Below are 22,714 nucleotides of genomic sequence, written 5' to 3'. Positions count from 1 at the left end.
AATATAATTTGGAATCCCATCCCCTACCCCTGCAAGTCTGGCAAATGGAGACAACAGGATAGAGAACCAAACACCTAACTGACATCCCCTTCTCCTGCCTGGGGAATCCTTATACTTAGTTCCAAAATATTTATTGTCATGGAATCAAGAAAGGAGGTGAAAAAACAGTATGCAATCTTGATGAACCTGCTAGTCTTAGAAGCTTCCTAGACTTCATTTTAACCTTATCTTTGTTAAATCTTCATGCCAGCCAAGGAAACCTTCCCTCTGCTTTCTTGCCTGGCTTTGCCCAATATCATTGATACCCTCAACCATCCCTCTCCCTGCATCCTCTCCATTTAGCTGTCATTATCAGATTTCTTTAACCTTACATAGCCCAGTTCAAATTCTTTAGTGTTCTCTAAATTCAAAAGATTGTTATGAGGTAAATGTCCATAATATAAAAATTAATGATATTTGCATTCCCACTCCACCAGAAAAGTAACAGTTGTTAACTGGTATATATCCTTCTATCTTTTTCTATGTTCATACAAATACATACAAGCATATATGAACATATGGAGACTTATTATTTGTTCTACAATCTGCTTAATAATGCATTCTGTACATCTGTAGAAGTCAATATAGATAGAACTACATCATTCTTTAAGTAGATAGAATTTATTCCATAGTACGGACATGCGTAACTGATGCAACCATCTTTTCATTGATCAATCTTCAGGTTATTTCTGGTTTTACTGCTTCAAGTGATCCTGTACTAACTATTCTTGTACATATATATTTATGTATACAATTTTTTTTTATTTCCAGGGCATAGAATTCTAAAAGTATGGCTCTAACTCAGTCTCTGGGTTGTTGAAGTTCTTAATGATTCCTTAATTTAATGCTCAGGCATTTTCATCATCATCATAGTAACAGCATTACTGAACACCTACCAAGTTTCAAGCATTTGTTAACAACTTTGTAAGCATTTCATTTAATTCTCACAGCAATTCCTGACATACATGTGATTATTATCTCTGCTTTGCAGAAGACAAAACTAAGATGCTATAGTCAACAAAACAGATATGATTTCTTCTGCCTGCATGGAGTTGGTAGGGAGACAACTAGTGAACTCACTTGATGTGGTGGTGACATTGCCATGAGGAAAGGAAACTGTGGGGCTCATTCCAAGGCCTGAGAGCCAGGATGGTCAGGGAGGACTCCCTGAGGAAGTGACTTTTAGCTGATGCAGATGGAGAAATAAAAGCAAACCTGGTACAGGGTGGAGGGGGGCGAGCAAGTGTCAGTGCAGAGAGAATCACAGGCTTGAGGCTCAGGAGTGGATGTGAGTGTAACTCAGGGGCAAACAGGAAGGCCAGCAGGACCAAGGCATAGACAGCAGAGCACAGGGCAAGGAGTCAAGCCAAATTAAGAGTTCTGAACTTTACCTTATGATCAGCAGGAAGTCACTGGAGCATGTTAAACAAGAGGGTTTCATTGTAGGAAACTTACTACACACCCATTCTTCTCTCTATTAACATCCCTGTTCCATGCAGCCCTCAAGGAAGAGACACATTGTCACAGAGGAGGGAGCACTCAGGCTAGGAGATAAGAGAGCAAGTGTCTTCAGCCCTCTTGAGCCTCAGTTTCCTCATGTGTAGAGCATCTGTCCATAGGGTTGTCACGAGGGCTTAATTAGTTTATGTCTTTGCCTGGAATTTAGTGGGCATTCAGTAAATGATTTCTCTCTTATTTCCATGCTGCTTGGGCTTATTACTCTTCCCTCTGAGCAGTCTCTCTCTGACCAGAAAAGTAACAGTTGTTAACTGGTATATATCCTTCTATCTTTTTCTGTGTTCATACAAATACATACAAGCATACATGAACATATGGAGACTTATTAAGTTATTTGTTCTACAATCCGCTTAATAATGCATTCTGTACATCTGTAGAAGTCAATATAGACAGAACTACATTATTCCTTAAGTAGATAGAATTTATTCCATAGTATGGACATGTGTAACTGATGTTACGCATCAAGCTCAGCGCGTGCCTGCTGTACACCCTCTGGGGCTTCCCCTTGCCAAATCCTCTGTGCTAGCATCCCCCTCACACTCAGCCAGGAGTGCTTTGTTTCTTATGCATCAGCCACTCCAGTTAAAGTGTAAGCACCTCTAAGGCAAAAGACTGCATTTTTGTATCTTCCTTAGTTACAAATACATTTTCATTTCACATCCAAAGCTTAAATAAAATCTCACCCTGGCTGTAATGTGTGAGATGGATTGCAGGATAAAGCCGAAGAATACATGAGGAGAAAAATCATTACGTTAAAATAGGATAGGCAAGAAATGATGTAGGCTTGGACCAGGTGGTGGGAGTGGGATGGAGAGAAGCAGGTGGATTCTGGGTATATTGATCCCGCAAGACCTGATGATTTCTTGGCTCTCCAAGGAGAGCTACCAGGGTAGCAGAGCTGACACTGGGGTGTGGGTACAAAGAGCATAGTGAATAGCACAGCCCTTTTCTGAAGCATGAAGGAGAAGTCTTGTAGATTGAAAAGAGAAAATCAAAAATTTGGACATGTTAAGTGTGTGAAAGTATAAGAGAGACAAGTGGAGACCCCAAGCAGCAATTGTGTAAAGGAGGAAGAACTCAGAGGACAGATTTGGACTAGAGTTACTACTCATTTGAAAACTGTTAGTAGTAGATGAAGCTCAATGCCATAAAAGTGTGGGATCATCTGAGAAGAGAGTACAAAGAATTGAGGAAGGCCAGAACCAAGCCCTGAGGATGTTCATTTTTAGAGGTCAGAGATTAGGGAAGGACTCAGCAATCTTTGGAATAGCCAGAAAAAGAGGGGGGAAAAAAAAAACAAGTGAACAAGGAGAGTGCAATTATATTGAAGTCAGGGGAAGAGAGAGTCTAACAAATCATTGTATGTTGAATAATATGAGGGACCAAGTAAGATAAAGGCTTAAATTTGTCCATTAATTTGCTAATAAAGCCTAAAGTCCTTAAGCTGATACTTAAAGTATCCTACAATCTGATACCTCTTATTCCTGAAAATTATGTACAAATATCTTATTAAACAAATATCTTATTATGTACAAATATCTTATTAAACAAACAATATCTTATTAAACACAATGCAATATTTCATTTATTTGTACCCATTTTGATCCCACTAGTTCAGCAACATAGAGCTCTTTCACGATATTAACAAAATTCTTACTTGAAACCTGCTGCCTTCAGTTTTGAAGTTCACATGATAGGGTCCTCCGTTCGTATTCACCAAAGACTCAACCTTGCGAAGGAGCTCCAGCACCTGGGTGATCTGCTCATCCTTACTATCGGTCTTGTGGTTGAAAATGCAGTATCGGCCCTCATAGTCTTGAACCAACTGCTTGAGAGGTTTGTTTTTTTCAATGAAATCTTGCAGCAAGTCATCCCCCAAATCATCCTTCCAAGTGAAGACAATAATGATGTGCCTCCTGGCTTCAGCTCCAAACACTTGTTGGATGCCCTTGGCTGTTTCCTCATCCTCCCTTGTGAAATGGCCGATGGCAATTACCAAGAGCAGAGCATGGAGGCTGGGGGCAGAGAGCTCCAAGCAGCGTTGGATGTTGCGTTGCTTGTCTTCAGCACAAGCTATTGAGGAGAAAAGGTCAGGGGTGTCGATTACCACAACCTTCTTTTCTCTCAGGACCCGACTCTCTCTGTGGCACATTTTGATCACTATCTGATCACTGAACTTGGACTTGAACACATGTTTGCCCAGAATGGCATTTCCTGTGGCACTTTTTCCTGAGCCGCATTTTCCCAGGAGGAGGAGCCGTAGTTCAGACATCTGGCAGCTCTGCTTTGACATGCTTTCCTGACACAGGCTCCCACTTGTTCTGTTGGGACAGAAAGCAACACATTAATGTTCAACTCCCACACAGAGTGGACAGGAAAACAGCAAGGAAAGACATTCTGTTTTTGACTCAAATTGCCACCGATGAATTTGAGCTACTGAAGTTCTAGACCCAGACTAGATTAGAACAAGAAACACTTTCCCAGGATCTTCCTGTTCCCTCATCTCTGAGACAAACCTAGAGATCTCTTTTAGTTCCTTAAATTTTTTTTTTTTTTTACCATTAGAAACCACAAGGAGTCAGATATGTTAGAAACCATACTAAATAAGCATGTTTCAAAGTTGAAGGAAATCTCATAATTAATAGTAATGGTCAGATGTTTAAAAAATACAGATTTCTGGGACCCAACCTAGACCTATTAAATCAGAATCTCAAAGGAAGGAGCCTAGAAATCTGTATTCATCAAATGTCACAGTAATTCTAATGAGTAGCCAAGTTTGGGAAGCATTGCCCTATAAAATGCAATGAAGTAGTAATGTCTAAGGCATACAAGCAAATATCATATATGGTATACATGATACTCTGAAAATAATATCACAGAAGACAAACTAGAAAACTTCATTTGTGGAACTCGTGATGCACCCAGTGCCAGGTGAAGTTAACAGAGAAGCATGACGTGGTGGGTATGACCATGGTCATGGACTCTGACCTGGTTCACCTTCTGCTCTGCACCCATTAGCTGAGATCTGTAGAGGCCACTTAACCATTCTGAGTCTCAGTGTCCTAATCCATAAGATAGAAATGGTATTACCTACTTCAAGGATATGTTTATAAAACTCAAATGAGATGACAAATGAGAAAGTACCTTGCGAGTTTCCACATATTACCTAAATGCAAAGTGGTACGATTTCAGTATACAGATAGTGCTGCTTGGATTTAATATTCTCCCTGCAAAGACTTCCATCTGCCAGGCAAGCCAAGCCCAAAACTCTTGAGCTAATGTGCCAAGCTCTTTGCAGTCTGTTTCCAGCCCACAGAGTCAGCTCTACTTGTAGCCACTCTCCTCAACACACTGTATGCTCCAGCCACGTGAACTACTCATCTGTATTTATTTATTCAGGCCCCACCTTGTTTGACATATGTTTTGAGCTGATTTGCCGTACTTGTTCAGTCATCCTGCCTTGTACAATTTCTTCTGGATTACCCAAGAGACCCTGATCTGAAATCAAGTGAGGCCTGGAAATTCATGACAAAACTGTCGCTGCGAGGAAAAAACTCCCCTCTACCATAATCACAGGATTTCCCTTTAGGGAACATCAGCAATTAGCTGTGATTCCCACACAGGGTTACACTGAGGATCCTGTGTTCCTCTCTTTAAAAACTTAGTTTCCAAGACTGCAAAGCTGGCCATGATGCCCTCACCTGTGAAAGTTTACCTATGCAGATCTACAAGAGAGTGGCTCTCCCTATGAAAGCTTCGTACAGCACCCTCTTGGATGGCCACCCCTCCATGGTCCATGGTGAAGTCAGAAAGTTATTCATGTTATTTCACACCCTTTCTGGTGTCTCTGCCCCTTGATGGGTTCCTTCCTGTTCCCACCAAGCCTGCCCCGGCATCCTTTTTGTCACTTGTATGAAAAGACTGAACAACAACAAATAAAAGGCAGAGATGCAGCAAGCAGATAAGAAGAATGTGACACACATGAGGACAATGTTGTGGGAGTCCAGGGAAGAGTCAGTCACTGGGGACAGATTGGTATCACTCCATCAAAACTGCTCCAGCAGAGGGCAAAGATCCCTTAGCTGCCAATTCACAATGTGCTTACACTCATTATCTGATCACTCTGTGCCATAACCTCTTCATTCTTTATATTTTTCTGATTATGAAGTTTAGTGTTTATTCTAAAGAATTTGGTATATTTAGAAATTTTTACAGAAAAAAATCTGGCTCCATCTATGGCTCCATCATACATAAGTAGCATATTTAACATAAATTGTTAAAATATGCATATAATTTCTTTTCTTTTTTTTTCTTTTTTAGAGACAAGGTCTCTCTCTGTTGCCCAGGTTGTTGTGCAGTGGTGGGATCACAGCTCACTACGTCCTCAACCTTCTGGGCTCAAGTCATCTCCTGCCTCAACCTCCAGATTATCTAGAACCACAGGCACACACCACCATGCCCAACTAATTTTTTAAAATCTTTTGTAGAGATGGGGTCTGTCTATGTTGCCCAGGTGGGTCTCAAACTCCTGGCCTCAAGCAATCTTCTGGCTTTGGCCTCACAAAGTGTTGGGATTACAAGCATGAGCCACCATGTTCAGCCCATAATTTCCTCATACACACATACATTTGCATCATCTGGCAATAACTTCTCTTGTGAAATATATTTTCATTAAATAAGAATAACACATTCCTTAAAATAAGTTGGAAAATACGCAAAATGATGATTGGAAAGTGATCTGCCATCTACAAAGAATCGTATCGATTTGTAGTGTTTTTATTACAGGTAAATGAGCATTTTAGGTTCTTTTCCTTTTTATCATACTTATGTGTCCATCTGAAGCTAATGTAAACTCTTATGAGGAAAGTTTACCCTAGAAATTACTCCAAATATTGAAAATAACAAGTTGTAGTAAAATAATTTACTTTACCCTGCCTATCACTGCTGCCACTGACACCCATACACACTGCCCAGGGGCCCAAGTTCCAGCCAGCCCAGCCCACTACTGCCACCACCAGCGCCCATGCATGCCGCTTGGGGGTCTAAGGGCTGGCCCACCACTGCTACTGGCACTGCCAATGCCACATACATCATCCAGGGGCCCAAAGACTGGCCCACCAAACCTGTTGCTGTGGCCAACACACACCACCTGGGAGCCCAAATACTGGCCTACTCAGGTCCTCCACTTGCCACTATCAGTGTTTGTATATGCCACCCAGAGGACTGAGTACTGACCCACATAGCCCATAGCCACCAATACTGGTCCTCATGTGCATCACCCAGGGCCCAAGGGTGAGCCCACTTGGTATCTCTATTCCCAGGAAAATGTTACCACAGCCTTCACTAACAACCACAGGCTAAACCACTGAGGAACTTGCAGACATCACTGACATTGATTACAGCCAAAGAAATAATATGAAGACTACACTACTGCACCTACCCAGAATCAAAGCCAAAGCACCCTACCCAATCAACACTAGAGATATGTGTACAGAAGAAAGTCTTTCCCTATGAAAGCCAATGCAGAAAATTGAAAGAAGCAACTGTTACACCAGATGCACATAGTGCAAAAACACAAGAAACATTAAAAAGCAAGGGAACATAATATCTCCAAAGGAATGCAATAATTCTCTAGTAACAGATCCCAAAGAAAAGAAAATCTTGGAATGCTTGAAGAGGAATTGAAAATAATGATCTTAAGGAACATCAACAATATAAAAGAGAACACAGATTGACAATACAAAGAAATCAGAAAAAACAATTCATGATCTGAATGAGAAATTCAATAAAGAGATAGATATTATAAAAAAAAAAAAAGAACCAAATGGAAATCCTGGACCTGAATAATTCAATGAGCAAAATAAAAAAATATAACCAAGAGCTTCAAAAATAGACTAGATCAAGCAGAAGAAAGAATTTCTTAACTTGAAGGCAGGTCTTTTAAAATAACTCAGTCTGGATAAAAAAAATTTTTTTAAGAATAAAGAAAGCCTATATGACATATGGGACACCATAAAGTTAACAAATACTTGAATTTTGAGAGTTCCAGAAAGATACAAGATGGGAAAAGTCACAGAAAATCTATGTAATAAATAATAGCTGAAAACTTCCAAAGTATTGTGAGAGATATAGACATTCAGACACAGGAAATTCAAGATTCAATCCAAAAACATCTTCTCTGAAGCATATTGTAGTCAAATTGTCAAAAGTCAAAGACAAAGAAAGAATTCTAAAAACAGCAAGAGAAAAGTCTCAAGTCACATATAAAGGAATCTCCATCAGACTAACACCATGTTTTATTAGCAGAAACCTTGCAGGTCAGGAGAGAATGGGATGATATATTCAAAGTACTGGAAAAAAAAAATTTTGGCCAAGAATACTATACCCAGCAACACTATCCTTCAGAAATGAGGGAGAAATAAAGCCTTTCCCATACAAACAAAAACTGAGGTAATCTATTACCACTGGACCAACCCTACAAGAAATGCTTAATGGACTCCTACCTGTGAAAGTGAAAGGACAGTATCTACCACCATGAAAATGCACAAAGTACAAAACTCATTGGTAGAGCAGATATACAAATGAGAATGAGAAAGGAATCAAATGTTATTACTATAGAAAACCACCGAATTTCAAGGATAAACAATAATAGTAAAATAAAGGAACAGTGTGTCAGGCCTCTGAACCCAAGCTAAGCTATCATATCCCCTGTGACCTGCACGTATACATCCAGATGGCCTGAAGTAACTGAAGATCCACAAAAGAAGTGAAAATAGCCTTAACTGATGACATTCCACCATTGTGATTTGTTTCTGCCCCCCACAACTATCAAGGTTCTTCATAATTTTAAGAAGGTTCTTTGTAATCTCCCCCCTCTTAAGAAGGTTCTTTGTAATTCTCCCCACCCTTGAGAATGTACTTTGTGAGATCCACCCCGTGCCCACAAAACATTGCTCCTAACTCCACCGCCTATCCCAAAACCTGTAACAACTAATGATAATCACACCACCCTTTGCTGACTCCTTTTTTGGACTCAGCCCGCCTGCACCCAGGTGAAATAAACAGCCTTGTTGCTCACACAAAGCCTGTTGGTGGACTCTGTTCACACGGATTCATGAGACATTTGGTGCCAAAGACCCGGGTCAGAGGGACTCCTTTGGGGGACCAGTCCCCTGTCCTCACCCTCACTGTGTGAAGAGATCCACCTATGACCTCAGGTCTTCCTACCAACCAGCCCAAGGAACATCTCACCAATTTCAAATTGGGTAAGCAGTCTTTTCACCCTCTTCTCTAGCCTCTCTCGCTACCCTTCAATCTCCCTGTCTTTCCAATTCCAGTTGTTTTTCATCTCTAGTAGAGACAAAGGAGACACATTTTATCTGTGGACCCAAAACTCTGGTGCCAGTCACAGACTCGGGAAGACAGTCTTCCCTTGGTGTTCAATCACAGCGGAGACACCTACCTGATTATTCACCCACACTCCACTGGTGTCTGATCACCACGGGGATGTCTGCCTTGGTCATTCACCCACATTCCCTTGTTGGCAACTCAATTGCAGGGATGCCTGCTTTGGCTGCTCACCCACATTGCAGCCCAGGGCTGCTCCCCACCCACTTCTCCATGTATCTACCTTTCTCTTTAAACTTACCTCCTTCACTATGGGCAGCCTTCCACCCTCCATTCCCCCTTCCTCTCCCTTAGCCTATGTTCTCAAGAACTCAAAACCTCTTCAACTCTCACCTGACCTAAAATCTAAGCATCTTATTTTCTTCTGCAACACCACTTGGCCCCAGTACAAACCCGACAATTGTTCTAAATGGCCGTAAAATGGCACTTTTGATTTCTCCATCCTACGAGACCTAGATAATTTTTGTCAAAAAATGGGCAAATGGTCTCAGGTGCCTGACGTCCAGGCATTCTTTTACACATCAGTCTCTCCCTAGTCTCTGGTCCCAATGCGATTCATCCCAAATCTTTCTTCTTTCTCTCCTGTCTGTTCCTTCAGTCTCCACCCCAAGTTCTGAGTCCTCTGAATCCTTCTTTTCTATGGACTCATCTGACCTCTCCCCTTCTCTCCAGGCTGCTCCTTGCTAGGCTAAGCCAGGTCCCAATTCTTCCTCAGCCTCTGCTCCCCCACCCTATAATCCTTCTATCACCTCCCCTCCTCACACCCAGTTTAGCTTACAGTTTTGTTACGCGACTAGCCCTCCCCAACCTACCCAACAATTTCCTCTTAAAGAGGTGGCTGCAGCTAAAGGCATAGTCAAGGTTAATTCTCCTTTTTTCTTTATCTGACCTCTCCCATATCAGTTAGAATTTAGGCTCTTTTTCATCAAATATAAAAACCCAGCCCAGTTCATGGCCCATTTGGCAACAACCCTTAGATGCTTTATTGTCCTAGACCCCAGAGGAGTGCCATCTATTCCCAACATGCATTTTATTACCCAATCCACTCCCAACATTAGGAAAGCTCCAAAAATTAGATTCCGGCCCTCAAACCCCACAACAAGACCTAATTAACCTTGCCTTCAAGGTGTACAATAATAGAGTAGAGGCAGCCAAGTAGCAACGTATTTCTGAGTTACAGCTACTTGCCTCCGCTGTAAGACAACCCACAACCACACCTCCAGCATACAAAAACTTCAAAACATCTAAGCCACAGCTCTCGGGGCCTGCTTCAAAACTTCCTCATGGACCTTGCTTCAAATGCCAAAAGTCTGGCCACTGGGCCTCAGAATGCCTGCAGACCAGGATTCCTCCTAAGCCATGCCCTGTCTGTGTGGGCCCCCACTGGAGGTCCAACTGTCCAACTCACATCGCCGCTGCTCCTAAAGCCCCTGGAGCCCAAATCCAATGTTCCTTGGCCGACTGCTTCCAGATCTCTTTGGCTTAGCAGTTGAAGACTGATGCTGCCCGATCGCCTTGGAAGCCCCCTGAACCATGGTGGACACCAAGCTTTGGGTAACTTACAGTGGAGGGTAAGTCCATCCCCTTCTTAATCAATATGGAGGCTACCCACTCCACATTACCTTCTTTTCAAGGGCCTGGTTCCCTTGCCTCCATAACTGTTGTGGGTATTGATGGCCAGGCTTCTAAACCTCTTAAAACACCCCAACTCTGGTGCCAACCTGGACAATACTCTCTTAAGCACTCCTTTTTAGTTATCCCCACCTGCCCAGTTCCCTTGTTAGGTTGAGGCATTTTAACTAAATTATCTGCTTCCCTGACTATTCCTAGGCTACAGCCACACCTCATTGCCACCCTTTTTCCCAGGTCAAAGCCTCCTTCACATCTTCCTTTCCTATCCCTTGACCTTAACCCACAAGTATAGGACACCTCTACTCCCTCCCTGGCAACTGATCACACACACATTACTATCCTATTAAAAGTTAATTATCCTTACCCCACTCAATGCCAATATCCCATCCCACAGCAGGCTTTAAAAGGATTAAAGCCTGTTATCACTCGCCTGTTACAGCATGGCCTTTTAAAGCCTATAAACTCTTACAATTCCCCCATTTTACCTGTCCAAAAACCAGACAAGTCTTACAAGTTAGTTCAGGATCTGCTCCTTATCAACCAAATTGTTTTGCCTATCCACCCCATGGTGCCAAACCTGTATACTCTCCTATCCTCAAAACCTCCCTCCACAACCCCTCCAAAACCCATTATTCTGTTCTGGATCTCAAACATGCTTTCTTTACTATTCCTTTGCACCTTCATCCCAGCCTCTCTTCACTTTCACTTGGACTGACCCTGACACCCATCAGGCTCAGCAACTTATCTAGGCTGTACTGCCACAAGGCTTTGCGGACGGCCCCCATTACTTCAGTCAAGCCCAAATTTCTTCCTCATCTGTTACCTATCTTGGCATAATTCTTCATGAAAACACATCTGCTCTCCCTGCTGATTGTGTCCAGCTAATCTCCCAAACCCCAACCCTTTCTATAAAATAACAACTCCTTTCCTTCCTAGGCATGGTTAGGTACTTCGGCCTTTGGATACCTAGTTTTACCATCCTGACTAAACCATTATGTAAACTCACAAAAGCAAATCTAGCTGACCCCAAAAATCCTAAATCCTTTCCCCACTCCCCTTTCCATTCCTTAAAAAACAGCCCTAAAACCTGCTCCCACACTAGCTCTCCCTAACTCATCCCAACTTTTTCATTACACACAGCCAAAGTGCAGGGCTGTGTGGTCAAAACTCTTACACAAGAGCTGGGACCATGCCCTGTAGCCTTTCTGTCCAAACAACTTGACCTTACTGTTTTAGGCTGGCCCCCACCCCCATAACTGTATCTCTCTAATCCACCTGGCATTCACTCAATTTTCCCATATTTCCTTCTTTCATGTTCCTCACCCTGATCATACTTGGTTTATTAATGACAGTTCCACCAGGCCTAATCGCCATTTACCAGCAAAGACAGGCTCTGCTATAGTATCTTCCACACCTATCATTGAGGCTACCATTCTGCCCCCCTCCACTACCTCTCAGCAAGCCAAACTCATTGGCTTAACTCAAGCCCGCACTCTTGCAAAAGGACTACACATCAATATTTATACTGACTCTAAATATGCCATCCATATCCTGTACCACCATGCTGTTATATGAGCAGAAAGAGGTTTCTTCACTACACAAGGGTCCTCCATCATTAATGGCTCTTTAATAAAAATTCTTCTCAATTTTGGAATAGGTGTGGTGTGGTGCTGAAAAAAATGTATATTCCATTGATTTGGGGTGGAGAGTTCTGTAGATGTCTATTAGGTCCCCTTGGTGCAGAGCTGAGTTCAATTCCTGGGTATCCTTGTTAACTTTCTGTCCCATTGATCTGTCTAATGTTGACAGTGGGGTGTTAAAGTCTCCCATTATTATTGTGTGGGAGTCTAAGTCCCTTTTTTTTTTTTTTTTTCTTTTATTATTATTATTATTATACTTTAGGTTTTATGGTACATGTGCACAATGTGCAGGTAAGTTACATATGTATACATGTGCCATGCTGGTGCGCTGCACCCACCAACTCGTCATCTAGCATTAGGTATATCTCCCAGTGCTATCCCTCCCCCCTCCCCCCACCCCACAACAGTCCCCAGAGTGTGATGTTACCCTTCCTGTGTCCATGTGTTCTCATTGTTTAATTCCCACCTATGAGTGAGAATATGCGGTGTTTGGTTTTTTGTTCTTGCGATAGTTTACTGAGAATGATGATTTCCAATTTCATCCATGTCCCTACAAAGGACGTGAACTCATCATTTTTTATGGCTGCATAGTATTCCATGGTGTATATGTGCCACATTTTCTTAATCCAGTCTATCGTTGTTGGACATTTGGGTTGGTTCCAAGTCTTTGCTATTGTGAATAATGCCGCAATAAACATACGTGTGCATGTGTCTTTATAGCAGCATGATTTATAGTCCTTTGGGTATATACCCAGTAATGGGATGGCTGGGTCGAATGGAATTTCTAGTTCTAGATCCCTGAGGAATCGCCACACTGACTTCCACAAGGGTTGAACTAGTTTACAGTCCCACCAACAGTGTAAAAGTGTTCCTATTTCTCCACATCCTCTCCAGCACCTGTTGTTTCCTGACTTTTTAATGATTGCCATTCTAACTGGTGTGAGATGGTATCTCATTGTGGTTTTGATTTGCATTTCTCTGATGGCCAGTGACGGTGAGCATTTTTTCATGTGTTTTTTGGCTGCATAAATGTCTTCTTTTGAGAAGTGTCTGTTCATGTCCTTCGCCCACTTTTTGATGGGGTTGTTTGTTTTTTTCTTGTAAATTTGTTGGAGTTCATTGTAGATTCTGGATATTAGCCCTTTGTCAGATGAGTAGGTTGCGAAAATTTTCTCCCATTTTGTAGGTTGCCTGTTCACTCTGATGGTAGTTTCTTTTGCTGTGCAGAAGCTCTTTAGTTTAATTAGACCCCATTTGTCAATTTTGGCTTTTGTTGCCATTGCTTTTGGTGTTTTAGACATGAAGTCCTTGCCCATGCCTATGTCCTGAATGGTAATGCCTAGGTTTTCTTCTAGGGTTTTTATGGTTTTAGGTCTAACATTTAAGTCTTTAATCCATCTTGAATTGATTTTTGTATAAGGTGTAAGGAAGGGATCCAGTTTCAGCTTTCTACATATGGCTAGCCAGTTTTCCCAGCACCATTTATTAAATAGGGAATCCTTTCCCCATTTCTTGTTTTTGTCAGGTTTGTCAAAGATCAGATACTTGTAGATATGTGGCATTATTTCTGATGGCTCTGTTCTGTTCCATTGATCTATATCTCTGTTTTGGTACCAGTACCATGCTGTTTTGGTTACTGTAGCCTTGTAGTATAGTTTGAAGTCAGGTAGTGTGATGCCTCCAGCTTTGTTCTTTTGGCTTAGGATTGACTTGGCGATGCGGGCTCTTTTTTGGTTCCATATGAACTTTAAAGTAGTTTTTTCCAATTCTGTGAAGAAAGTCATTGGTAGCTTGATGGGGATGGCATTGAATCTGTAAATTTCCTTGGGAAGGATGGCCATTTTCATGATATTGATTCTTCCTACCCACGAGCATGGAATGTTCTTCCATTTGTTTGTATCCTCTTTTATTTCCCTGAGCAGTGGTTTGTAGTTCTCCTTGAAGAGGTCTTTCACATCCCTTGTAAGTTGGATTCCTAGGTATTTGATTCTCTTTGAAGCAATTGTGAATGGGAGTTCACTTATGATTTGGCTCTCTGTTTGTCTGTTATTGATGTATAAGAATGCTTGTGATTTTTGCACATTGATTTTGTATCCTGAGACTTTGCTGAAGTTGTTTATCAGCTTAAGGAGATTTTGGGCTGAGACGATGGGGTTTTCTAGATATACTATCGTGTCATCTGCAAACAGGGACAATTTGACTTCCTCTTTTCCTAATTGAATACCCTTGATTTCCTTCTCCTGCCTAATTGCCCTGGCCAGAACTTCCAACACTATGTTGAATAGAAGTGGTGAGAGAGGGCATCCCTGTCTTGTGCCAGTTTTCAAAGGGAATGCTTCCAGTTTTTGCCCATTCAGTATGATATTGGCTGTGGGTTTGTCATAAATAGCTCTTATTATTTTGAGATATGTCCCATCAATTCCTAATTTATTGAGAGTTTTTAGCATGAAGGGTTGTTGAATTTTGTCAAAGGCCTTTTCTGCATCTATTGAGATAATCATGTGGTTTTTGTCTTTCGTTCTGTTTATATGCTGGATTACATTTATTGATTTGCGTATATTGAACCAGCCTTGCATCCCAGGGATGAAGCCCACTTGATCATGGTGGATAAGCTTTTTGATGTGCTGCTGGATTCTGTTTGCCAGTATTTTATTGAGGATTTTTGCATCAATCTTCATCAAGGATATTGGTCTAAAATTCTCTTTTTTTGTTGTGTCTCTGCCAGGCTTTGGTATCAGGATGATGCTGGCCTCATAAAATGAGTTAGGGAGGATTCCCTCTTTTTCTATTGATTGGAATAGTTTCAGAAGGAATGGTACCAGCTCCTCCTTGTACCTCTGGTAGAATTCGGCTGTGAATCCATCTGGTCCTGGACTTTTTTTGGTTGGTAAGCTATTGATTATTGCCACAATTTCAGCTCCTGTTATTGGTCTATTCAGAGATACAACTTCTTCCTGGTTTAGTCTTGGGAGGGTGTATGTGTTGAGGAATTTATCCATTTCTTCTAGATTTTCTAGTTTATTTGCATAGAGGTGTTTGTAATATTCTCTGATGGTAGTTTGTATTTCTGTGGGATCGGTGGTGATATCCCCTTTATCATTTTTTATTGCATCTATTTGATTCTTCTCTCTTTTTTTCTTTATTAATCTTGCTAGCGGTCTATCAATTTTGTTGATCCTTTCAAAAAACCAGCTCCTGGATTCATTTATTTTTTGAAGGGTTTTTTGTGTCTCTATTTCCTTCAGTTCTGCTCTGATTTTAGTTATTTCTTGCCTTCTGCTAGCTTTTGAATGTGTTTGCTCTTGCTTTTCTAGTTCTTTTAATTGTGATGTTAGGGTGTCAATTTTGGATCTTTCCTGCTTTCTCTTGTGGGCATTTAGTGCTATAAATTTCCCTCTACACACTGCTTTGAATGCATCCCAGAGATTCTGGTATGTTGTGTCTTGGTTCTCGTTGGTTTCAAAGAACATCTTTATTTCTGCCTTCATTTCGTTATGTACCCAGTAGTCATTCAGGAGCAGGTTGTTCAGTTTCCACGTAGTTGAGCGGTTTTGAGTGAGATTCTTAATCCTGAGTTCTAGCTTGATTGCACTGTGATCTGAGAGACAGTTTGTTACAATTTCTGTTCTTTTACATTTATTGAGGAGAGCTTTACTTCCAAGTATATGGTCAATTTTGGAATAGGTGTGGTGTGGTGCTGAAAAAAATGTATATTCTGTTGATTTGGGGTGGAGAGTTCTGTAGATGTCTATTAGGTCCGCTTGGTGCAGAGCTGAGTTCAATTCCTGGGTATCCTTGTTGACTTTCTGTCTCGATCTGTCTAATGTTGATAGTGGGGTGTTAAAGTCTCCCATTATTAATGTGTGGGAGTCTAAGTCTCTTTGTAGGTCACTCAGGACTTGCTTTATGAATCTGGGTGCTCCTGTATTGGGTGCATATATATTTAGGATAGTTAGCTCTTCTTGTTGAATTAATCCCTTTACCATTATGTAATGGCCTTCTTTGTCTCTTTTGATCTTTGTTGGTTTAAAGTCTGTTTTATCAGAGACTAGGATTGCAACCCCTGCCTTTTTTTGTTTTCCATTTGCTTGGTAGATCTTCCTCCATCCTTTTATTTTGAGCCTATGTGTGTCTCTGCATGTGAGATGGGTTTCCTGAATACAGCACACTGATGGGTCTTGAGTCTTTATCCAGTTTGCCAGTCTGTGTCTTTTAATTGGAGCATTTAGTCCATTTACATTTAAAGTTAATATTGTTATGTGTGAATTTGATCCTGTCATTATGATGTTAGCTGGATATTTTGCTCATTAGTTGATGCAGTCTCTTCCTAGTCTCGATGTTCTTTACATTTCGGTATGATTTTGCAGTGGCTGGTACCAGTTGTGCCTTTCCATGTTTAGCGCTTCCTTCAGGAGCTCTTTTAGGGCAGGCCTGGTGGTGACAAAACCTCTCAGCATTTGCTTGTCTGTAAAGTATTTTATTTCTCCTTCACTTATGAAGCTTAGTTTGGCAGGATATGAAATTCTGGGTTGAAAATTCTTTTCTTTAAGAATGTTGAATATTGGCCCCCACTCTCTTCTGGCTTGTAGGGTTTCTGCCGAGAGATCCGCTGTTAGTCTGATGGGCTTCCCTTTGATGATAACCTGACCTTTCTCTCTGGCTGCCCTTAACATTTTTTCCTTCATTTCAACTTTGGTGAATCTGACAATTATGTGTCTTGGAGTTGCTCTTCTCGAGGAGTATCTTTGTGGCGTTCTCTGTATTTCCTGAATCTGAATGTTGGCCTGCCTTGCTAGATTGGGGAAGTTCTCCTGGATAATATCCTGCAGAGTGTTTTCCAACTTGTTTCCATTCTCCCCGTCACTTTCAGGTACACCAATCAGACGTAGATTTGGTCTTTTCACATAGTCCCACATTTCTTGGAGGCTTTGCTCGTTTCTTTTTATTCTTTTTTCTCTAAACTTCCCTTCTCGCTTCATTTCATTCATTTCATCTTCCAGGGCTGATACCCTTTCTTCCATTTGATCGCATCGGCTCCTGAGGCTTCTGCATTCTTCATGTAGTTCTCGAGCCTTGGTTTTCAGCTCCATCAGCTCCTTTAAGCACTTCTCTGTATTGGTTATTCTAGTTATACATTCTTCTAAATTTTTTTCAAAGTTTTCAACTTCTTTGCCTTTGGTTTGAATATCCTCCCGTAGCTCGGAGTAATTTGATCGTCTGAAGCCTTCTTCTCTCAGCTCGTCAAAGTCATTCTCCGTCCAGCTTTGTTCCGTTGCTGGTGAGGAACTGCGTTCCTTTGGAGGAGGAGAGGTACTCTGGTTTTTAGAGTTTCCAGTTTTTCTGCTCTGTTTTTTCCCCATCTTTGTGGTTTTATCTACTTTTGGTCTTTGATGATGGTGATGTACAGATGGGTTTTTGGTGTGGATGTCCTTTCTGTTAGTTTTCCTTCTAACAGACAGAACCCTCAGCTGCAGGTCTGTTGGAGTACCTGGCCGGCCGTGTGAGGTGTCAGTCTGCCCCTGCTGGGGGGTGCCTCCCAGTTAGGCTGCTCGGGGGTCAGGGGTCAGGGACCCACTTGAGGAGGCAGTCAGCCCGTTCTCAGATCTCCAGCTGCATGCTGGGAGAACCACTGCTCTCCTCACAGCTGTCAGACAGGGACATTTAAGTCTGCAGAGGTTACTGCTGTCTTTTTGTTTGTCTGTGTCCTGCCCCCAGAGGTGGAGCCTACAGAGGCAGGCAGGCCTCCTTGAGCTGTGGTGGGCTCCACCCAGTTCAAGCTTCCAGGCTGCTTTGTTTACCTAAGCGAGCCTGGGCAATGGCGGGCGCCCCTCCCCCAGCCTCGCTGCTGACTTGCTGTTTGATCTCAGACTGCTGTGCTAGCAATCAGCGAGACTCCGTGGGCGTAGGACCCTCTGAGCCAGGTGCAGGCTATACTCTCCTGGGGCACCGTTTCCTAAGCCTGTCGGAAAAGCACAGTATTCGGGTGGGAGTGGCCCGATTTTCCAGGTGCCGTCTGTCACCCCTGGAAGGGGAACTCCCTGACTCCTTGCGCTTCCCGAGTGAGGCAATGCCTCGCCCCTGCTTCGGCTGGCGCACGGTGCGCTCACCCACTGACCTGCGCCCACTGTCTGGCACTCCCTAGTGAGATGAACACGGTACCTCAGATGGAAATGCAGAAATCACCCGTCTTCTGCATCGCTCGCGCTGGGAGCTGTAGACCGGAGCTGTTCCTATTCGGCCATCTTGGCTCCTCCCCCGTCTAAGTCTCTTTGTAGGTCACTAAGGACTTGCTTTATGAATTTGGGTGCTTCTGTATTAGGTGCATATATATTTAGGATAGTTAGCTCTTCTTTTTGAATTCATCCCTTTACCATTATGTAATGGCCTTGTCTTTTTTGAGTTTTGTTAGTTTAAAGTCTGTTTTATCAGAGACTAGGATTGCAACCCCTGCCTTTTTTTGTTTTCCATTTGCTTGGTAGATCTTCCTCCATCCCTTTATTTTGAGCCTATGTGTGTCTCTGCACATGAGATGGGTCTCCTGAATACAGCACACTGATGGGTCTTGACTCTTTATCCAATTTTCCAGTCCGTGTCTTTTAATTGGAGCATTTAGCCCATTTACATTTAAAATTAATATTGTTATGTGTGTATTTGGTCCTGTCATTATGATGTTAGCTGGTTATTTTGCTCATTAGTTGATGCAGTTTCTTCCTAGCCTTGATGATCTTTACATTTTGGCATGTTTTTGCAGTGGCTGGTACCGGTTGTGCCTTTCCATGTTTAGTGCTTCCTTCAGGAGCTCTTTTAGGGCAGGCCTGGTGGTGACAAAATCTCTCAGCATTTGCTTGTCTGTAAAGTATTCACCACACCTATTCCAAAATTGACAACATAGTTGGAAGTAAAGCACTCCTCAGCAGCACCTCTGCCTGGCCGCCCCGTCTGGGAGATGAGGAGCACCTCTGCCCGGCTGCCCCATCTGGGAGGTGAGGAGCACCTCTGCCTGGCTGCCAACCCATCTGGGAGGAAGTGAGGAGCGCCTCTGCCCGGCTGCCCCATCTGGGAAGTGAGGAGCGCTTCTGCTCTGCCGCCCCATCTGGGAGGAGAGGAGTGCCTCTGCCCGGCCGCCACCCCATCTGGGAATTGAGGAGCGCCTCTGCCTGGCCACCCCATCTGGGAGGTGAGGAGCACCTCTGCCCAGCCGCCCATCATCTGGGAAGTGAGGAGCGCCTCTGCCCGGCCGCCCCATCAGGGAAATGAGGAGCGCCTCTGCCCGGCCGCCCCATCTGGGAGGTGAGGAGTGCCTCTGCCTGGCTGCCACCCCATCTGGTAGGAAGTGAGGAGCGCCTCTGCCCTGCCGCCCTGTCTGGGAAGTGAGGAGCGCCTCTGCCTGGCCGCCACCCTGTCTGGGAGGAAGTGAGGAGCACCTCTGCCCGGCTGCCCCATCTGGGAAGTGAGGAGCGCCTCTGCCCGGCTGCCCCGTCTGGGAGGAGAGGAGTGCCTCTGTCCGGCCACCACCCCATCTGGGAAGTGAGGAGCGCCTCTGCCTGGCCACCCCGTCTGGGAGGTTAGGAGCGCCTCTGCCCGGCCGCCCCCTCTGGGAAGTGAGGAGTGCCTCTGCCCAGCCGCCCTGTCTGGGAGGTAAGGAGTGCCTCTGCCTGGCTGCCACCCCATCTGGGAGGAAGTGAGGAGCGCCTCTGCCCAGCCACCCCATTTGGGAGGTGAGGAGCGTCTCTGCCCGGCCGCCCCATCTGGGAAGTGAGGAGCGCATCTGCCCAGCTGCCCCGTCTGGGAAGTGAAGAGTGCCTCTGCCCGGCCGCCCCGTCTAGGAGGTGAGGAGCACCTCTGCCTGGCTGCCACCCCGTCTGGGAGGAAGTGAGGAGCGCCTCTGCCCAGCCGCCCCGTCTGGGAGGTGAGGAGCATCTCTGCCCGGCTGCCCCGTCTGGGAGGTGAGGTGTGCCTCTACCCGGCTGCCCATCGTCTGGGATGTGAGGAGTGCCTCTGCCCAGCCACCCCGTCTGGGACGTGAGGAGTGCCTCTGCCCGGCTGCCCCGTCTGGGAAGTGAGGAGCGCCTCTGCCCGGCCGCCCCGTCTGGGAAGTGAGGAGCGCCTCTGCCAGGCCGCCGTGTCTGGGAGGTGAGGAGTGCCTCTGCCCGGCCGCCCTGTCTGGGAGGTGTACCCAACAGCTCCAAAGAGACAGCGACCATTGGGAGCGGGCCATGAGGACGATGGCCGATGGCCGTTTTGTTGAAAAGAAGGGGGGGAAGTGTGGGGAAAGGAAGGAGAGATCAGATTGTTGCTGTGTCTGTGTAGAAAGAGGTGGGCATAGGAGACTCCATTTTGTTCTGACTAGGAGAAATTCTTCTGCCTTGGGATGCTGTTGATCTATGGCCTTTCCCCCAGCCCCGTGCTCTCTGAAACATGTGCTGTGTCAATTCAGGGTTAAATGGATTAAGGGCGGTGCAAGATGCGCTTTGTTAAACACATGCTTGAAGGCAGCATGCTCTTTAAGAGTCATCATCACTCCCTAATCTCAAGTACCCAGGGGCACAAACACTGCAGAAGGCCGCAGGGACCTCTGCCTAGGAAAACCAGAGACCTTTGTTCATGTATTTATCTCCTGACCTTCTCTCCACTATTATCCTATGACCCTCCCATATCCCCGTCTCCAAGAAACACCCAAGAATGATCAATAAATACTTAATAAAAAAATTTAAAAAAAGAAAATTTATAATCATCCCTATATATGTAAACATTTTCCCAATAGTTGAATGCCCAGACATTTTTTCATATAGAGCATAATAACACGAAAACCTACTTATATGAGTATTATTAAGTATTGAGATTTTTTCTTCATGAAATGTGCATTTTGTCCATTGTTTTCAAATAAGTTTACAGGTCAAAATAAAGCCTTCTATGGTGATGATGAATAAATGAAAAAAAAAAAAGCACTGCTCAGCAAATGTAAAAGAACAGAAATTATAACAAACTGTCTCTCAGACCACAGTGAAATCAAACTAGAACTCAAGACTAAGAAACTCACTCAAAACTGCTCAACTACCTGGAAACTGAACAGCCTGCTCCTGAATGACTACTGGGTACATAACGAAATGAAGGCAGAAATAAAGATGTTCTTTGAAACCAATGAGAACAAAGACAAAACATACCAGAATCTCTGGGATGCATTCAAAGCAGTGTGTAGAGGGAAATTTATAGCACTAAATGCCCACAAGAGAAAGCAGGAAAGATCCTAAACTGACACCCCAATGTCACAATTAAAAGAACTAGAAAAGCAAGAGCAAACACATTCAAAAGCTAGCAGAAGGCAAGAAAAACTAAAATCAGAGCAGAACTGAAGGAAATAGAGACACAAAAAACCCTTCAAAAAATTAATGAATCCAGGAGCTGGTTTTTTGAAAAGATCAACAAAATCGATAGACCACTAGCAAGATTAATAAAGAAGAAAAGAGAGACGAATCAAATAGATGCAATAAAAAATGATAAAGGGGATATCACCACCGATTCCACAGAAATACAAACTACCATCAGAGAATATTACAAACACCTCTATGCAAATAAACTAGAAAATCTAGAAGAAATGGATAAATTCCTCGGCACATACCCCCTCCCAAGACTAAACCAGGAAGAAGTTGAATCTCTGAATAGACCAATCACAGGCTCTGAAATTGTGGCAATAATCAGTTTACCAACCAAAAAAAGTCCAGGACCAGATGGATTCACAGCCGAATTCCACCAGAGGTACAAGGAGGAGCTGGTACCATTCCTTCTGAAACTATTCCAATCAATAGAAAAAGAGGGAATCCTCCCTAACTCATTTTATGAGGCCAGCATCATCCCAATACCAAAGCCTTGCAGAGACACAACCAAAAAAGAGAATTTTAGACCAATATCCTTGATGAACATTGATGCAAAAATCCTCAATAAAATACTGGCAAACCGAACCCAGCAGCACATCAAAAAGCTTATCCACCGTGATCAAGTGGGCTTCATCCCTGGGATGCAAGGCTGGTTCAATATATGCAAATCAATAAATGTAATCCAGCATATAAACAGAACTAAAGGCAAAAACCACATGATTATCTCAATAGATGCAGAAAAGGCCTTTGACAAAATTCAACAACCCTTCATGCTAAAAACTCTCAATAAATTAGGTATTTATGGGACATACCTCAAAATAATAAGAGCTATCTATGACAAACCCACAGCCAACATCATACTGAATGGGTGAAAACTGGAAGCATTCCCTTTGAAAACTGGCACAAGAGAGGGATGCCATCTCTCACCACTCCTATTCAACATAGTGTTAGAAGTTCTGGTCAGAGCAATCAGGCAGGAGAAGGAAATAAAGGGTATTCAATTAGGAAAAGAGGACACTAAATTGTCCCTGTTTGCAGATGACATGATTGTATATCTAGAAAACCCCATCGTCTCAGCCAAAAATCTCCTCAAGCTGATAAGCA

The 22,714-nt window shown here is 43.3% G+C and overlaps 1 protein-coding gene across 4 annotated transcripts in view; it reads right to left on the bottom strand.

The window, feature by feature from the left end:
- The window catches only part of GIMAP8 (GTPase, IMAP family member 8), a 45,569-nt gene that overhangs the window by 8,410 nt on the left and 14,445 nt on the right, over positions 1 to 22,714 (bottom strand). For 3 of the 4 annotated variants that reach the window (XM_054496458.2, XM_054496456.2, XM_054496459.2), the window contains exon 2: positions 3,215 to 3,878. In XM_054496458.2, coding sequence (XP_054352433.1) covers positions 3,215 to 3,850 — 636 coding nt within the window. In that variant the 5' untranslated portion in view covers positions 3,851 to 3,878. Of the gene's footprint in view, positions 1 to 3,214; positions 3,879 to 4,701; positions 4,874 to 22,714 lie in introns of those variants that run through there. The other variant, XM_054496457.2, reaches the window with a different exon arrangement.

This window comes from Pongo pygmaeus, chromosome 6 (assembly GCF_028885625.2).
Source record: "Pongo pygmaeus isolate AG05252 chromosome 6, NHGRI_mPonPyg2-v2.0_pri, whole genome shotgun sequence".
Lineage (NCBI taxonomy): Eukaryota > Metazoa > Chordata > Mammalia > Primates > Hominidae > Pongo > Pongo pygmaeus.
Note: the sequence above shows the minus strand (reverse complement) of the source record. Positions and strands in the feature narration are given on the sequence as shown.